General features: G+C 41.3%; 3 protein-coding genes across 3 annotated transcripts; all 3 read left to right on the plus strand.

Annotated features, from left to right (window-relative positions):
* Nucleotides 1–204: 204 nt before the first annotated feature.
* On the plus strand, nucleotides 205–9359 carry SARC_01804 (hypothetical protein; the record flags this gene model as incomplete). Its single annotated transcript, XM_014304473.1, has 9 exons — nucleotides 205–327; nucleotides 816–1088; nucleotides 2195–2329; nucleotides 3216–3297; nucleotides 4042–4116; nucleotides 5373–6041; nucleotides 6709–6810; nucleotides 8370–8468; nucleotides 9139–9359. 9 exons carry the CDS (start codon nucleotides 205–207, stop codon nucleotides 9273–9275), a joined length of 1695 nt encoding a protein of 564 aa, XP_014159948.1. The 3' UTR covers nucleotides 9276–9359.
* Nucleotides 9360–11428: 2069 nt separating this feature from the next.
* Nucleotides 11429–11620, plus strand: SARC_01805 (hypothetical protein; the record flags this gene model as incomplete). The annotated part of the gene is made up of 1 exon (XM_014304474.1): nucleotides 11429–11620. The coding sequence occupies one exon, from the start codon at nucleotides 11429–11431 to the stop codon at nucleotides 11618–11620; it is 192 nt and encodes a 63-aa protein (XP_014159949.1).
* Nucleotides 11621–13721: 2101 nt separating this feature from the next.
* On the plus strand, nucleotides 13722–15918 carry SARC_01806 (hypothetical protein). Its single transcript, XM_014304475.1, has 5 exons — nucleotides 13722–14327; nucleotides 14565–14670; nucleotides 14809–14967; nucleotides 15112–15462; nucleotides 15622–15918. Exons 1-5 carry the CDS (start codon nucleotides 13774–13776, stop codon nucleotides 15739–15741), a joined length of 1290 nt encoding a protein of 429 aa, XP_014159950.1. The 5' UTR covers nucleotides 13722–13773; the 3' UTR covers nucleotides 15742–15918.
* Nucleotides 15919–16297: the final 379 nt, after the last annotated feature.

The following is a 16297-nucleotide window of genomic DNA, read 5'->3' on the forward strand; positions in this document are numbered from 1 at the left end:
TATATACTTATATATATATACATATATATACTTATATATATCGCTCGAGTGCACGTAATCGTCGAGAGTGCGTGGTTTTCGACCAAGTGCACGTAGTACAAGCCGCAGATGTTTGTGTGGCAAAGATATGGTGTTTGTTGTAAAGCTCTTTTATCTTGGTAGGCTGTTCGGATAGATCTGTTTGTCTGTGAATGTCACGTTACTATGAGGTATGGGCATGCAAGCTTGGTTGCCATGGTTACCAACAGCCTATCTTTGTACCACGACTATGCTCAGAACGACGTTGCTCCTTCCGCACATTCGCTGTTCTTTGATGTCATACTCGAAGTATCTTGTAAAGACATGGGTGTGTTAACGTACATACACAGGTGTGTTATTGTACGTATATAGGTCTGTTATTGTACGTATATAGGTCTGATATTCTACATACATAGGTCTTTTCTTTTTGCATACTTAGGTGTGTTATTGTAATACATAGGTGTGTTATTGTATATACATAGGTGTGTTATTGCACTTACATAGGTCTATTTTTTTATATACTTATGTGTGTTAATGTACATACGTATATATATGTGTTATTGTACTTACATAGGTGTGTTATTGTACTTACAAAGGTCTATCTTTTTACGTACTTATGTGTGTTAATGTACATACGTATATATGTGTGTTATTGTACTTACATAGGTGTGTTCCTGTACATACATAGGCGTACTGCTGTTCACACCCGGATATATTGTCACCTTCCCTATACACCCACACGCCCATTTCTCTGCCTTTCCTCCTATGCCCCTCATTTCTCTTCTTTCCCATCGCAGGACCGTGTCTCTCAAGAGATGCTCAGTGTGTACGATCGCCACCAATGGCTGCGGCTGGTTGAAAGCTACACGCTGGTACAACCAGGCGACACCCTGCGAGCAAGCAGACCCATAGGCAACATGGCCAAAGACTCGCGTGCGTTCAGATACGGCGTGTACTGTGGGTATGCGCACGTGGTGTGTGTGGTGGAGGAGAAGAAAGGTTACTACATCCGTGAGATAGGCTTGGCGGAGTTTATGAACGGCAGCACTGTGTCTGTGAAGACGCTGCAGGTGTGTGACTGAGTGCAGCGTTCAACGGATTGCCTGTGGTGTGTTCTGGGTCACGTAAACGCGCAGTTGAACGTTTTAACGTGTATTGTTTGGGGGGGTAGTTGGACGCAATCCTGTCGGGTTGATCACGTGCTTGCGCAGGCGTACCTGTTTGTTATCACGAATGTCAATAGAAATAAGAAATATCTGAACAAGTGTAGGTATAAAATAGAAATAAGGAATATCAAACAAGTGTAGGTATGAAATAGAAATAAGAAATATTAAACAAGTGTAGGTATGAAGTAGAAATAAGAAATATCTAAACAGGTGTAGGTATGAAATAGGAATTACCACATACCACTCCAGGGTCCAATGGCCAGCACCTGTGCTTCGTATATGTACACACATACACACACATGCCATCTCGGTCTCTCCAGAGGTCTATTACTTATTGATACACACATACACCCACATCTCATCTCTGTCTCTCCAGAGGATTATTACTTAATTATACACACATACACACACATCCCATCTCTGCTCTCCAGAGGGTTATCACTTATTGATACACACATACACACACATCTCATCTCTTCCTCTCCAGAGGTCTATTACTTATTGAAACACACATACACACACATCTCATCTCTGCTCTCCATAGAGATGGGTCGTTTTGTCGTTCTCATGACACTCTAATGTATGTTGCAGTTTTGTGCCAACGCAACGCATGGCATCGCAAGTGGACTGTGTGTTGTTATATGTCACATGCGAACACGGCTATCCCTGCTTCAGAGATTACACATGCTTGCTTAGATGGTCTCATTAACACATGCACACACTTCTGTAGATAGTTGACTAAGCTTGCTTAGATGGTCTTATTAACACATGCGCACATTTCTGTAGATAGTTGACTACGCTTGCTTAGATGGTCTCATTAACACATGCACACACTTCTGTAGATAGTTGACTACGCTTGCTTAGATGGTCTCATTAACACATGCACACATTTCTGTAGATAGTTGACTACGCTTGCTTAGATGGTCTTATTAACACATGCACACATTTCTGTAGATAGTTGACTACGCTTGCTTAGATGGTCTCATTAACACATGCACACACTTCTGTAGATAGTTGACTATGCCACGGGGAGTGTGTTTGCGCCTCTTGACAGCATCCGATTGGCCAGGGCGAGAGTGGGGGAGAAGTATCCGTACAGTGTCATCAGCGGCAACACAGACAGGACCTTCTGCAGAGTGTGCGCAGTATGTGCCTCGACTATACGCTTGTTATAAGACCATGTGTGTTCACTTGTTATAAGGCCATGTGTGTTCACTTGTTATAAGGCCATGTGTGTTCACTTGTTATAAGGCCATGTGTGTTCACTTGTTATAAGGCCATGTGTGTTCACTTGTTATAAGGCCATGTGTGTTCACTTGTTATAAGGCCATGTGTACTCACTTGTTATAAGGCCGTGTGTGTTCACTGGTTATAAGGCCATGTGTGTTCACTGGTTATAAGGCCATGTGTGTTCACTTGTTAAAAGGCCATGTGTGTTCACTTGTTAAAAGGCCATGTGTGTTCACTTGTTATAAGGCCATGTGTGTTTACTTGTTATAGGGCTATGCATGTTTACTTGTTATAAGGATATGCGTGTTTAATTTTTATATTGTGAAATGTGTTTACTTTATCCAGTGACCATGCTTTTGAATTCAAACGTGTGGTGATACCAGCGACAACTGCTGACTGTTCTATTTGTTTGCTGTCGTTTGTTATTAGTCCTATTCTGTGGCCCTGCATAGCATAGTGTTGAGTCTGTGCTGTTGTAATATAAGACAACTGCTGACTGTCCTATTGTTTGCTGTGGTTTGTTATTAGTCCTATTCTGTGGTCCTGCATAGCATAGTGTTAGTCTGTGCTGCAGTATCGTCAGTTTATTTTTTATTTTTTGTTAACTAATATGTTCGTCATAGGGTTTAGGGTTTTAGCTGAAACCAGCGGCTCTGTACTACTTCTTACATGATGTTCGGCATAGTACCACTTTATGCGCCCGTTATCAATCGACCATTGTTCCTTGAGCCATTATTTCTGGAAACTCTAAAACCCTAAACCCCTAAAACCCCACACACCAAACCCTAAACCCTAATACAGACCGGCTTCACACAAGCTCTGCAGTTAGAGGCTGGCTTGCCTATTGCCGCAGGCACTGTTGCGTTGGCCGGAGGTGCTGCAGGTAGGTGCGTGTGCAACAAACGTAGCCACTGCGATGTTTATTTATGTATGTTATATGCAAGTGTATATACATATCCATCACTGTGATGTTTATTTATGTATGTTATATGCAAGTATATTCACGTAGCCACTGCGATGTTTATTTAGGTATGTATTGCAAGTGTATATTGATGTTTATTTAAGTATCTTATATGCAAGTATATTCACGTAGCCACTGCGATGTTTATTTGTGTATGTATATGGAAGTGTATATACATATCCATCACTCTGTGATGTTTATTTATGTATGTTATATGCAAGTATATATACGATGTTTATTTATGTATGTTATATGCAATTGTATATACATATCCATCACTATGTGCATATGTCATGTCATTTGTGCATATGTATCATATGTAGGTATGTGTGTATATATATCACTATATCATATGCAAGTATGTGTGTACATATATCACTATATCATATGTAAGTATGTGTTCATATATATGACATGTAGTTATATCCACCTATCCATCATGTGTACGTATATCTACCTATCCATATGTAATCATAAGCGCATGTTTGCAGCGTGTATACACCTAGTCATCTGACCTTCTACATGCCATTGTAGCGTGTTGTTGTTCTTTGATGTGTGTCTCGTGTAGTTATCTCCAATTGACCTTCTCCTTGTACACGAAATTGTAGCGTGCTGTTCTTCTTCTTTAATGTACTCATGTGTGTCTTTCCTAATCCATCGCTGCAGGCGCGTCCATAGGCGCCACAATGGGGACTGCGGGTATGAGCATGGGATGGGTCATGGCTGCAGGGGCTGCCTCTGGTAGGTGTATGAGTTGACCTACCAACGCATATTAAACACACACAGCTGAGCAACCATATTACTCACACACACCCTAGCAACGCATATTAAACACACATACCCTAACAACGCATATTAAACACACACACCCCAGCAACGCTTACTAGACAGACACACCCTAGCAACGCATATTAAGCAGACACAACCTAGCAACTTATACTACACATACATACGCATTTGCACTATACTTGTGTGTATGTTCAGTGCTTAGTGTTGGCCAGGGTCTGTGTCGTACATGCAATTGTATTGAATGCAGCACACCCGGGTGCAGTGGATAGTCGGGAGGGTGTGGTTGTGGTAGTTGATAGGGGGTGGTTGTGGTAGTTGATGTTGATGTTGCGGTTGTTGTTGTTTTGTGGTGGTCGTCTGTGCGTTAGTCTGTCTCTCTCAGCTGTTCTTTGGTATCCGCCTGATCAGTGTGTTTTTAGTACAGCCTGTTTGTCGACGTTTAAAGAGGCTCGTGGAGATGCACACACCCACTGAATAGTCCTTTGCTATGGGGCGTATAGCCATGTGGCGAAATCACGGATGTAGTGTGCGGGGTGTATAGTCATGTTTTAGGGTTTGGAGTGTAGGGTGTATAGTTATGCTTTAAGGTTTTAGGGTTTAGAGTGTAGTGTAGGCACGGATGTAAAGTGCGGTGTGTATAGTCATGTTTTAGGGTCTAAAGTGTAGAGTGTATAGTCATATTTGAAGGTTTTAGGGTTTAGAGTGTAGTGTAGGCACGGATGTCGTGTGCGGGGTGTATAACCATGTTTTAGGGTTTAGAGTGTAGGTTGTATAGTCATGTTTAAGGGTTTTGGGGGTTAGAGTGTAGTTTAGGCACGGATGTAGTGTTGGGGGTGTGAGTCGCATAGCCACAGTGTGGTCATGGGTGAAGCAAGAACACAAGGAACAAACACATGCGATGTGTGTGATAATACCCTTTTGCCTCCGCTCCAGTCAGTGGTGTTCCGGTGCCGCTATGCGCTTTGCTGCATTGGTTTGTATATGGTCGCCCGAAAATACCGAAAATTCGAACACCGCATAGCCATGTGCTCCTTGTGAGTGGCAGATGTGACTCAGCTGTAGTCTAGTACTCACAAGTTATGACTCACCCCTACAACTCTCACACACTGTCTGTCCATGCGCCTCGTCTCCGTGCAGAGTCACTCGCGATCTACTCCTTACTCCTGCGGTCTACTCCTTATTCCTGTGATCTACTCCTTACTCCGCAGGTGTGTTCGCGGGGGTTGTGATTGCCGTTGGGGCTGCGGCGGTGGTGACGAGTGTGGCAGTGCGACATCACAAGGTCATGCAGGCCGAAAGAGAGTACCGATTCAGTGTGTGTGTAATCAACGAACGCACAGACACAGCCACAGACACAGCCACAGCCACAGACACGGCCACAATCACAGACATAGACAAAGCCACAGACACAGCCACAGACAAAGCCACAGGCACGGACACAGACACAGCCACCGCCACAGACAAAGACACAGACAAAGACACAACGCAGACAGGTGTAGAGACTCATACGATACACACGGATGAACTCACAGATACTTTACCTACCATTCAACAGACGAACGAAGATACAGATAATTTACCTACAAATCAACAGACGAATGGAAATACAGATATATCACCTACAGGTCAACAGACGAATGAAAATACAGATACTTTACCTACAGGTCAACAGACGAATGAATATTCAGATACTTTACCTACAAATCAACAAGCGGAGACAGATACAACACCCGTACACGATCAGGGCGCACACACAACGTCAACCAAGACCAACACAGACAATAGCAGCACACACACGAGCACAGAGGTAGCAGAAAATAGTGCCAAGAGACGGCAAGAGGAAGAGGATGTCACAGGAAGCACCACGAGTGCTAAGCGTAAGTGGGATGCTTATTCAATGTTATCTCAACTATTACAGGGTGGTTTCTCCCGTTCGTGCAATGACGCTTAACTATATATATATATATATATGTGTGTGTGTGTGTGTGTGTGTGTGTGTGTGTGTATTTGTATTTGTATGCAGTGTTTGTGTGTATTTTCAGTATGAATCTCATTCCCACTCTCGGCATCGGTGCTACCGCCAATTTACCGGTGTGTACCGCAACGTGCTTTGTCAATTAGAGTATTTCTATATATGCAATCCCAAAGTGTTATTTCCTTTTTTAATCTCTATATTGAAGGGTCTCTGGTTTTAGAGTTTAGGGTTGTTTGATACCCTGTTTCTATGTACTTTTTTTCGTATCAGCTCCGTCGTCTTTGAATCGGTTTAGTTACGAACAAACACACCCGATGACATAACAGACATTAGTGCGCTCGATCAGACTACAGATACGTTCACTGCACGCGATTTACCTACCAATCCACGCGATCTACCCACCAATCATTGCGATTTACCTACCAATCCATGCGATTTACCTACCTCCATGCGTTTTACCTACCCAGCCACGCGGTATACCTACCAATCCGTGCGATTTTCCTACCAATGTTTGACCGTACTGATAATACGCATATGTCCGTATACCTGTGTGTGTGTATGTGTTGCAGAAGATAAGGGTTTGGTGTCAACGGACAACGGACTGACTGAGACCAGGCGATTGGTTAACGAGATGGCTGAGGGCATGCCAACCATAGTCGCTTTCCGCATAGGTAGTATTTTATTACATCATATTATGTATGTAGTATGTTTTTTAATATATGTAGTATATGTTATATGATATGTATAGTAGATGTGATATGATGTATATATATCATTGGTTATATGATATGTGTGGTAAATGTTATATGATGTATGTAGTATATGTTATGTGATATATGTAGTATGTTGTTTGATATATATGTTATATGATATATATAACATATATTATATGATATATGTAGTATGATAAATATAATATATGTTATATGATATATATAATATCTGTTGTATGATGTATGTAGTATGTGTTATATTATATATATATAATATATGTTGTATGATATAGGTAGTATATGTTATATGATAAATGTAGTATAAGTTATATGATATATGTATTATATGTTATATGATATGTGAAGTATATGTTATACGATATATATAGTATACACGTGTTTACATATCTATATATTAGATATATTCTATATACAAATGTGTCCCTGTGATATAATTTTACGCGTGTTTGTACACACTCATATAAGAAAGAGTGTATCCATATAGGTTTGCGATTAGCCTCAACTATAGTAGGCATGTGGTCTCCGATACCGACAGCACAACTTCTTTCGTATGTCGCTGTTGTTGTGTTTGGTTGGTAATAAGTGGGGTGTGTTAGTTCAGTATCTGAGAATGGTCTGCATAGCTCACTTCTAAATAACACATCATGCTCACATTTGTGTGTCTGTGGTGTTTGCATGTCGCAGTTGTTGTGTTTGGTTGGTAGTAAGTGGGGCATGCTAGTTCAGTATTTTGAGAATGGTTTGTCTATCTCGCTTCTAAATAACACAACATGCTCACATATGTGTATGTCTGGTGTACAATCGTTCACGGAACAAATATCTCCACGCTTGTAGGTATGTGGGAATATGAACCAGTACAGGAATAGTTATAGCTTTACAGGAATCCATGAACGTGACTATAATATTTGGGTCATTGCATTACGTTATATTACTTGTTGGTATTTGGTTATAGACAAACATTTGATGGTGAATATATTCCGAATATCCACATGGATTATGTGAGGGCTTCGTGGGTACGCGATGTTCGGTACATGCTCCATATAGCTCAAACTAACACCAAAACGTAAATGCATTCGAATTAAATGAGTATCATACTTATGCTGTTCACAAATATGTAACGCATACCAAAACTTGCATTCAAATCTAAAGAGCATTTTTTTCTCTTCTGTTCACGAATATGTAACGTATTTCATATATTTTTTATTCAAATTAAATGAGCATCCTTTCTTTGTTGTTCACAAATGTGTAACTTATACCAAAACGTACATTCAAATTGAGTGAACATCTTTCCTCTGCTGTTCACTGATATGTAGTCTATCCCTTTGCCCATTGAATGCACTCGCGTTTGGTTATATACACCATACATGCGATACCTATGCACATCTCAGTTGTATGCTGAGGGTATCATAGTGTGGTGATATGTGCCATTTGTCTTTTACCTATGCCCATCTCAGTTGTATGCTGATGGTACCATTGCATTACATATCGTAAAACAGATGAGAAGGTCACTCCACCGGTCCTTTCGATTCATGACCTGGGCCTCTTACTAGGACTGAGTCGCAACGAACGGATTGGCATATACGACCGCCGGCAAGGTACTTTCCCAACTCTATGTATGGCGTTCCTGCAGTCACCTAAATCGTCATGTGAGTGACATGTGCTCTTGCTCTCTCTCTCTCTCTCTCTCTCTCTCTCCTCTCTGTATTAAGGTATGTAAGAGTCGTGCTCCGTTGTGTATCAATCAGTATACGTATTGGTGTGCAAAGCCGTTCATGAATACACCATCTCTTAAGTGGTGTTATTGCCGACACTCAATTATTTATTACCACCAGCGTCAGTTATATACTAGTATACCTCCTGCTGCCCAATGTATATATAGATCGCTGTAAGATGTTATGCTGATAGGCCCAGAGAAGCTGCGGTGTGGCCACGTGCACTTGTCCAAGTTGACCTTCTGAGCGCTCTCTTTGTGCCTATTTTTGCGATACAAATGGGTACCCCTTCTGAAATCATTCACATGATAATACAAGATAACAAGATAACCCTGATATGGTACTGTGACGATCTGGCTTAATACAAGATAACAAGATAACCCTATGACATGGTACTGTGACGATCTGGCTTAATACAAGATAACAAGATAACCCTATGACAGGGTACTGTGTGGATCTAGATTTCCTTGGCTCTCCACCGCATCTGTACCCTTCGCATCTCTCACCTACTGTTTGTATCCCTCACCCCATGTCGCATTGCCCTTATAATCAGATCGATACTTCGACCCTCTCCTGGAGACGACTATGTTGGTGAACGATTATGTGCCCAGGATATGCAGTCTAAAAATAGCACCGCGTGGATCGTTTGAGTTCGATGCGGTGGCGCTGGGCCTACACCCAGTACAGTAGACTGGCAAACATGAATTAGAATTTAGGACAATACTCAAACCAAGATGTGTTGGATTCAGGATAGCGGAGTATTAAACCACCGGCTCGAATCAATCACCATGCGTGTTGTTATTCGACTTTTATCATTTATTTGACATGCAAGGCCTCAGACTTGTACTCAGCCCAGCCGTCTCAACAAACGTTAAGAAAAGAATTGGACGCGGGAACATAGTGGCGTATATTTTTTGGTTTAGAAAAACGAACGCAATACCATTATGTGTCCACCAGTGGAGCACTTCCCACTCACGATTCAATTAAGCCGGACTGGCTGATGTTCAGCACAATGTGAATAGTGTGTACCAGCACGAAGTCGGTATAGAGACATATCTGAGGTATACTACTGTGTTGATTCACTGCAAACCTGACATTCACCAAACCTAACATTCACAGACTATTATTCAGTGTACAATGGGAATTATATTTGCTTTTGTGCACGTTCCCGGTATGGACCAGGCAACGAATAATTACAAATCGATATATCCCTTGACGCGGGTATTCAATTTTAGTGTGCGTGTGTATGCTAAATGGTCTCACGCGTGCGATAGCTTGTCTCCAAACCACGTCCACTCCTTTCGAATCCACCTTCCTGCTGGGGTAAAAAAAAAATTGCGCATAGTATTTTTTTCAGTTTGAGATATAATATGCCGGTATCATATGACACCGCGGGGATCACCGAAATTGTCTTCAAATTCGTTCACAGCCACGTTGATAACTCAGACATCACGTCCAAAAGCGACATATCCGTCGGGTGATAGTTCTGTCGTGGCCTTGTGTGCTACAGACTGGTTGTTTACAGATCTTCACATTGTCCATTACCTTCTATCGGATCAATGGTATATTTTAACAAGCAAAATAGTATGCAGCTATGTTTTTTGTTTGTACATAGCGTGTTGAGGATACACATGTCGTTTCCTGATTTCAAGCTTCCTCACTCGTTCGGAATTAGCAAATGTATGAGCTCTGCCTTGACTTTTGCCTAAGCACAGCGGATTACTGAGCATGATTCAGTGCGATTTTCGTGATCTTTGCATCGGAAATCCGTTTTCACACCGTCACATGAGGAGTCATCAGCATCATCATCATTGCCATAACCATCGTCTTTTTCGTTTTGTGTTGTGCTGCTGTCACGATCCTTATAATCGCCTTTCATCTATTCGCCATCACATTCTGCCCCCTCCTTCGTAGTATTTATAGATAGCAAGCTGTTGAAAGTATTAATAGTCGTCGTGTTTATAAGAAGCAAGCCGTTGAAGGTATTAATAGAACTGCTCGACGCTCCTGTCGCGATCCTTGCGATCGCCTTTCATCTTCTCGCCATTGCAATCAGCCTCTCTTCATAGTACTTGCGACACATTGCGATGAACTGCCGCTAGTGGATGAAAAGCTTAACAAGATCCCAAATAGCTAGTTCCACCTAATCGGCAGTGGACACACACTTGCAGCCTCATCAGTAATCTGACAGAGAAACTAAAATTAGTAAAGCGACACTTATTGTTTGGCCCTCCTTACATTTTACCATTTTTGGAAACCTTGAAGTTCTTGGAGCTGAATCCTCAGTCCTACCAGACTGCTGGTTTATACCTAAATTCCACGCCCATCTTAACGAAAACCCGGATTTTTATTAAGCTGAGTCCTCATGATCAGCTTTACCAGGGTGCTGGATTATAGAATTACACGCCTGTCTTGGGACAATATGGAGCAATCGCTTTTAAAAGATGTTGCGCTAAACTACTCCTGTTTACAGAGGGGGTGGAGGCGTGGAGCTCTGGAGAATCAAATATTTACAAACTCGATTCTTAGAATGACCTCAGCACAAGTATATCACCCGTACAAATTTTAAATTGTGTTTGGTTCGAGACCCGATTCTGAAAACAAATGGAAATATTGGCCGCTCACCATATAAAAGGCACTTCCAGTCCGATATTTAGTTTTTTGAGGCCAGAAATCGACATGCCGGGTCATTTACAAGATCCATCCAAGTCACCCATAGTCCATGTGTCAGAAAGTTTAAAGTTATTGTTCCCTCATGTCTGAAAAAGAATTTGAATGTTGGTGACAGTCACAAGCAGTATTGATCACGTTCGTATACATATAAAGCTTTTGAAGTATTAAATATGCCACAAGGGAAGACTAAGCATCTGAGTGGCGGTAGGGACAAGAGGCACTCTCTGTATGGTCAAGGTAATCAGTTTATACCTGTCACACAGGCAGAAGCTTATGTCCCTGATGCAGAGGAAAATGCATCAAGTGATAGTGATAATAATCTGAACGACGACGATATCGGAGGTGAGGATAACGCCAGCTAAGGAGTGTAACCAGATGCCAAAGGGTATGAGTATAACGAAAAGACTTCCAGAGATGTATGTCGGAGCAGCAAAAAGAACAGAGGCGTAATAAATTAGTATATGTCCGAAACATTTGGGCAAGGCCGAGTACAACAATGGCCGCCTCAGGTCACTTTATGGCCACTTCAAAAATGGCCGAATTTCACAAGGCAGTTTTGGCTCTCTTTTTTTAAACACGCCAAATCTACTTTTATTTTTATGTGGAACACCTTTGTTTTTTTGTTGGTTTTGTTTTTTGTTTTTATAAAAAGCAATAGAAATGTTTAGCGACCATAGTCAATTAGTCAGAGACTCCGAGTGGCCAGAGCTCAGACTCCAGAGGGTCACGTTAACATTCTCCTTGTCGTGGAACATTCCTGGTAAAAAAAAAATTGTATATATGGGATTTTGTAAAGTTGCTATTTATGTTGTTTTTATAATAAAAAACATAATGTTATAAATATGCATAATTTTTTGTTTTTTTTTAAATTACCAACAACAAATATAATGTATGATTCCATGTCTTACGCGTGGCGTTCTGACACTGACGCTGATCAGTGATCAGTGTGAACTGTGAAGTCTGTGAACTTGTTGAAGTTCAAGTGTCAAGTGTGACTGTGTCACTGTGATCCAGACTTCTAGTCGTAATACGTAAACACGCTTTCAAATCGATGCGTTAACGTAAAACGTACTATGTTTACACAAAATTTGAAACACGTACAAATTGTAGTCTGCAGTGTGAACTGTGACCTGTGAATCTGTGATCACTGATCAATATTCAACAGTGATCTCTGGTGACTGTACTCTGAAGTTGTCTAAATTATTGTTTTTTTATTAATTAAAAACTCAGAAGGCTTTGTAAAAACAGAAATAATGATCCTTCAATTATCCACACTCTACGAGTTCACAGTCAACACTCCAGCAGTCTCCACACTCACAGACCACAGTCCCTCACATTATGAATTTATGAGCTGGAAAATATGCAAAATAAAACTATTACTCAAAAACTGTAAAGTAAAATATATTCTCCTCATTAGGGCTTACTCTTACTATTTGTTTGATGGTTTTTTATAGGTTTGTTTTTTGATTGTTATTTTATGTTTCAATTTCAATTTTCAACTCTTCACTCTCTTCCTCTATTTTCTTCTCCTCTCTTCTGACTTCTCTCCTCTCTCTTGTTGTGTTGACAGTGTTCAAGTGTTGTGTGTGTTGTTGTGTGTGAGACTGGTGGCAGTGGTGAGCCGGTGGCATTATAACGAGTTAACGACTAACGCGTACATATTCTAATTCCTATTCAGTACAAGTCTGTCCAACCATAAAAACATCGACTCAACAGTCAACGCCCAATGTCGACTCAACACAAAGTGTTGGGCTGTAGCTATTACGCCTGTAATATTATTATAAAACAGTGTCTATACTGTCAAAAGCAATTCTGACTTGTGAGTTGTGACTTGTGACTTGTGACTTGTGACTGAGCAGTACTTATTTACATAAATACTTGTTGAGAATCAAGTATTGTGTGACCGTCGCTTTTTTTTTTCCTGAAATATTATTTTAAATATGTAGGTGCCCAAAGTGGACTCTCAATCTCCCATAAATACCACTTTAGTAGGGACTAGTACAGAGACCAGTTATCACCTATCACCATGACCAGACTTCACACAACATACTCATGGTCTCATGAAAACATCCAGATGCTGCTGTGGTTACCGGTTTTATCTCTTCGTGTGTGCTTACAATTTTATTTATAATTTAGAAGGCTATGAATTTTACATGTGTATACATAGGACTGTAGGAACAGTTAAAATATGACATTTATAACGTACCGTCCCAAATATAGCATTTTATTGTGTAACCCGATTTTATGACATATTTTATTGTATTCTGATTCGCGGATGCATATATATCCCATATCTGTACATTCTTTTGGCTTTCTGTATCAATCAATCAAGCGATCATAAAACACGTTTCGGGTCTCCTATAAATCATAAAACTCTTCTAGTTCCAGTTTTTGATCATTCTTAGATACGAACCAACTTTAGGAAGTGCGAAATAAGTTGGCCCTATTTATTGTGCTAACACTCTTTAATATCTGGCACTTGTTTTCAGTAGGAAATTGTGTTAGTGAACCCAGAATGAAACTCAACAATTCCGTGCTTATCGCGCTTTGTGCGGCCATGGCCATCTGCGCCCATGCAGACACTATCACTTGCGAGGAGAAAGCTTCGGTTACGTGTGAGTACTATAATAACATACAGTGCTGTGAGTACAGCGGTTGTGATGATATGGGCACCCCTAAGTGCACAGAAGATAATTGTTGCAGAGATAAGCCAATGCCCGATGAGTATTACTGTGAGGTCAAAGGGTACGATTGTGAATACAAGGAAAAACACTTAGAGTGTTGCGAGGATAAGAAAGCCTGTGACAAGGATGACATGGAAAAACCAGTCTGCTCCGAGGATTACTGCTGTGCAGATCACGAGGAAAATGAATATGATCTGACATGTGAATCTGCTGCCGATGTCGACCCCAGAAAGAGATGCAATAAAAATAAGCATGTGATAGATGATAAAGAATGCTGCAGGTACACAGGCAGATGCAGCGAAGGGTACGAGCAATCCAAATGCCTGCACTCCTTCTGTTGCGAAAAGGACGATAATGAGGACGAGAACACCTGCTTCGACATTTGGTAAGTCATGTGTACACCCAGCGGTACCAATGGTATACTTATTGGCCTGTATGGCAAAATATGACAATTGAAGATATGGTATTTTATCTTGGCACAAGTACACATGTAAAAATGTGCGCTTTAGAACATAGCTTTTCATCTGCAGGGCATAGGTTGCGAAAAGTGTCATACGTCAACTGTGGAATGATCTTGCTACTTCCGTGCCCGCTAACATACATCAAAACATTTGGTTTTTAGGGATTGCGAATACACAGATCCGGAGTACAAGTGCGGAGAAGATGATGATAAGTGTACCCTACAGGCCTGTTGCAAAGACACTGATCCCGACGGTAAATACAACGAGGTAAGTCTCGCAGTATGGCAGTCGGTTTTGCCATATCGGCTAGTAAACTGGAACAGCGAGGTGTCCATTCTGATTCACTTTGGATTTGCCTAAAGTAACATGTTGATTGTCGCTTATTACTTGCCTTGCTATCTGCAGTTCTGCGACATCGCACCTGAAGTTGAAAAAGGCAGTACCAAGGATTCATGCCCTGCTGGCGAGGTCATCGACGATGAGAAGCGTTGCTGCCGCTATTCCAACCGATGCTCTCATGATTGGAGCCAGAGGAAGTGTCTATATTCCAATTGCTGCATGAAGGTAGACATATCAATTAGTACATTTGATTGTTGATTCAGTCAAATGTTTAGATGAACTGTCTAGAACTCCGACCTGGACAATAGTCCCAAGCGTTTACATGAAGAATGCAGTGTAACTCATCTACTTCACACACTTTTATCCCAGGGTGAAGCTGGCGACGATGATGATGATGATGATGACTCGTCGTTCATCTCATGTGATCAATACTACAAAGATGGCGCTGAATGCAACGGCGAGAAGAAAGAGGGTAGATGCAAGGAACGCGCTGACAGCACCGAGTCATGCTTGACTGTGTGCTGCAGCGGTTGCCCCCCAATAACACTACAAGCCTGCAAGTACGGACGAGTTAAGGACAAGAATGGATGTGACACCAATGAATGCATGGATGCTCCCAGTGATGGATGCCCCCCTATAACACTACAAGCCTGTAAGTACGGACGAATTCAGGATAAGGACGGCTGCGACACCAGCGACTGCAAGGGTGAAAACGACAGAGTACGTTGATTGCAGAATGGGACATTACTACTCGTTTTTGAACAGTTTTTACCACGTTATCCAGCGCGCGATTTTTATTATTTGCAATCTCGAACATCACATTCAATTGATCTTCCTTGTTGTTGTTTTCCCCCCCCTTTTTTTTTTACAATTCTATAGACTTGCGCAGAAGAGGTTGAGTGCGACGAGTACAAGAACAAAGACTGCTGCCGAAACACGGACAGTTGCTCAGATGGCTATGCACAGAACAAGTGTTTGGAAAGTTATTGCTGTGCGTGAGTCATACTGGGCTTAACCTTCTAGATGCGCCTCGGCGAGATGTGTTCTCCGTCCGTTTGCGCCGTGGGAATAGTTCGTTCCAGACCACAGCGCTTTAGTGATCAGAATGACTATAGTGCGGAAAACAGCTAAGCTGCACCAGTGGAATCGAGCTTCTAATAAAGTTAATATTTGTCAATGTTATGTTTGAGTGGTTGTTAGATGACCGACTGGTCCTATTGAGAAGGTAAACCTGTGTCGAGTCTTGTACTGGTGAAATGAGTCTCGAGGGTTATGAACGTACATGTAGAGGGGATGTGTTCACGTGTACACGTTTATTTTGATTCAAGACATATTCTAGACATTCCCTAGCACATGCTTTGTTGCAAAAATTAAAAGGCTGTGTATGATAGAGAAAGGTGGAGTTGTGAAAGATTATTTAATCCAAATATCAACTACACGAATTCGAGCGACCAATTATATGTCCGCTGAACAGATTCAAAAAACACAACTGTTGTTCCGTGCAAAATTTGTGTATTTACCTATATGTGTGTAATTATGCAAATGCCACAATCGA

The sequence above is a fragment of the Sphaeroforma arctica genome, assembly GCF_001186125.1.
Source record: "Sphaeroforma arctica JP610 unplaced genomic scaffold supercont1.75, whole genome shotgun sequence".
NCBI classification, from domain to species: Eukaryota; class Ichthyosporea; order Ichthyophonida; genus Sphaeroforma; species Sphaeroforma arctica.

Excerpts from the sequence above, each read along its gene's own strand:
- SARC_01806 (XM_014304475.1), top strand. The coding sequence starts at position 13,774 with ATGAAACTCAACAATTCCGTGCTTATCGCGCTTTGTGCGGCCATGGCC. Across the intron at positions 14,671-14,808 it reads CCGACGGTAAATACAACGAG|TTCTGCGACATCGCACCTGA; the intron begins GTAAGTCTCGCA and ends TGCTATCTGCAG. Across the intron at positions 15,463-15,621 it reads GCAAGGGTGAAAACGACAGA|ACTTGCGCAGAAGAGGTTGA; the intron begins GTACGTTGATTG and ends ACAATTCTATAG.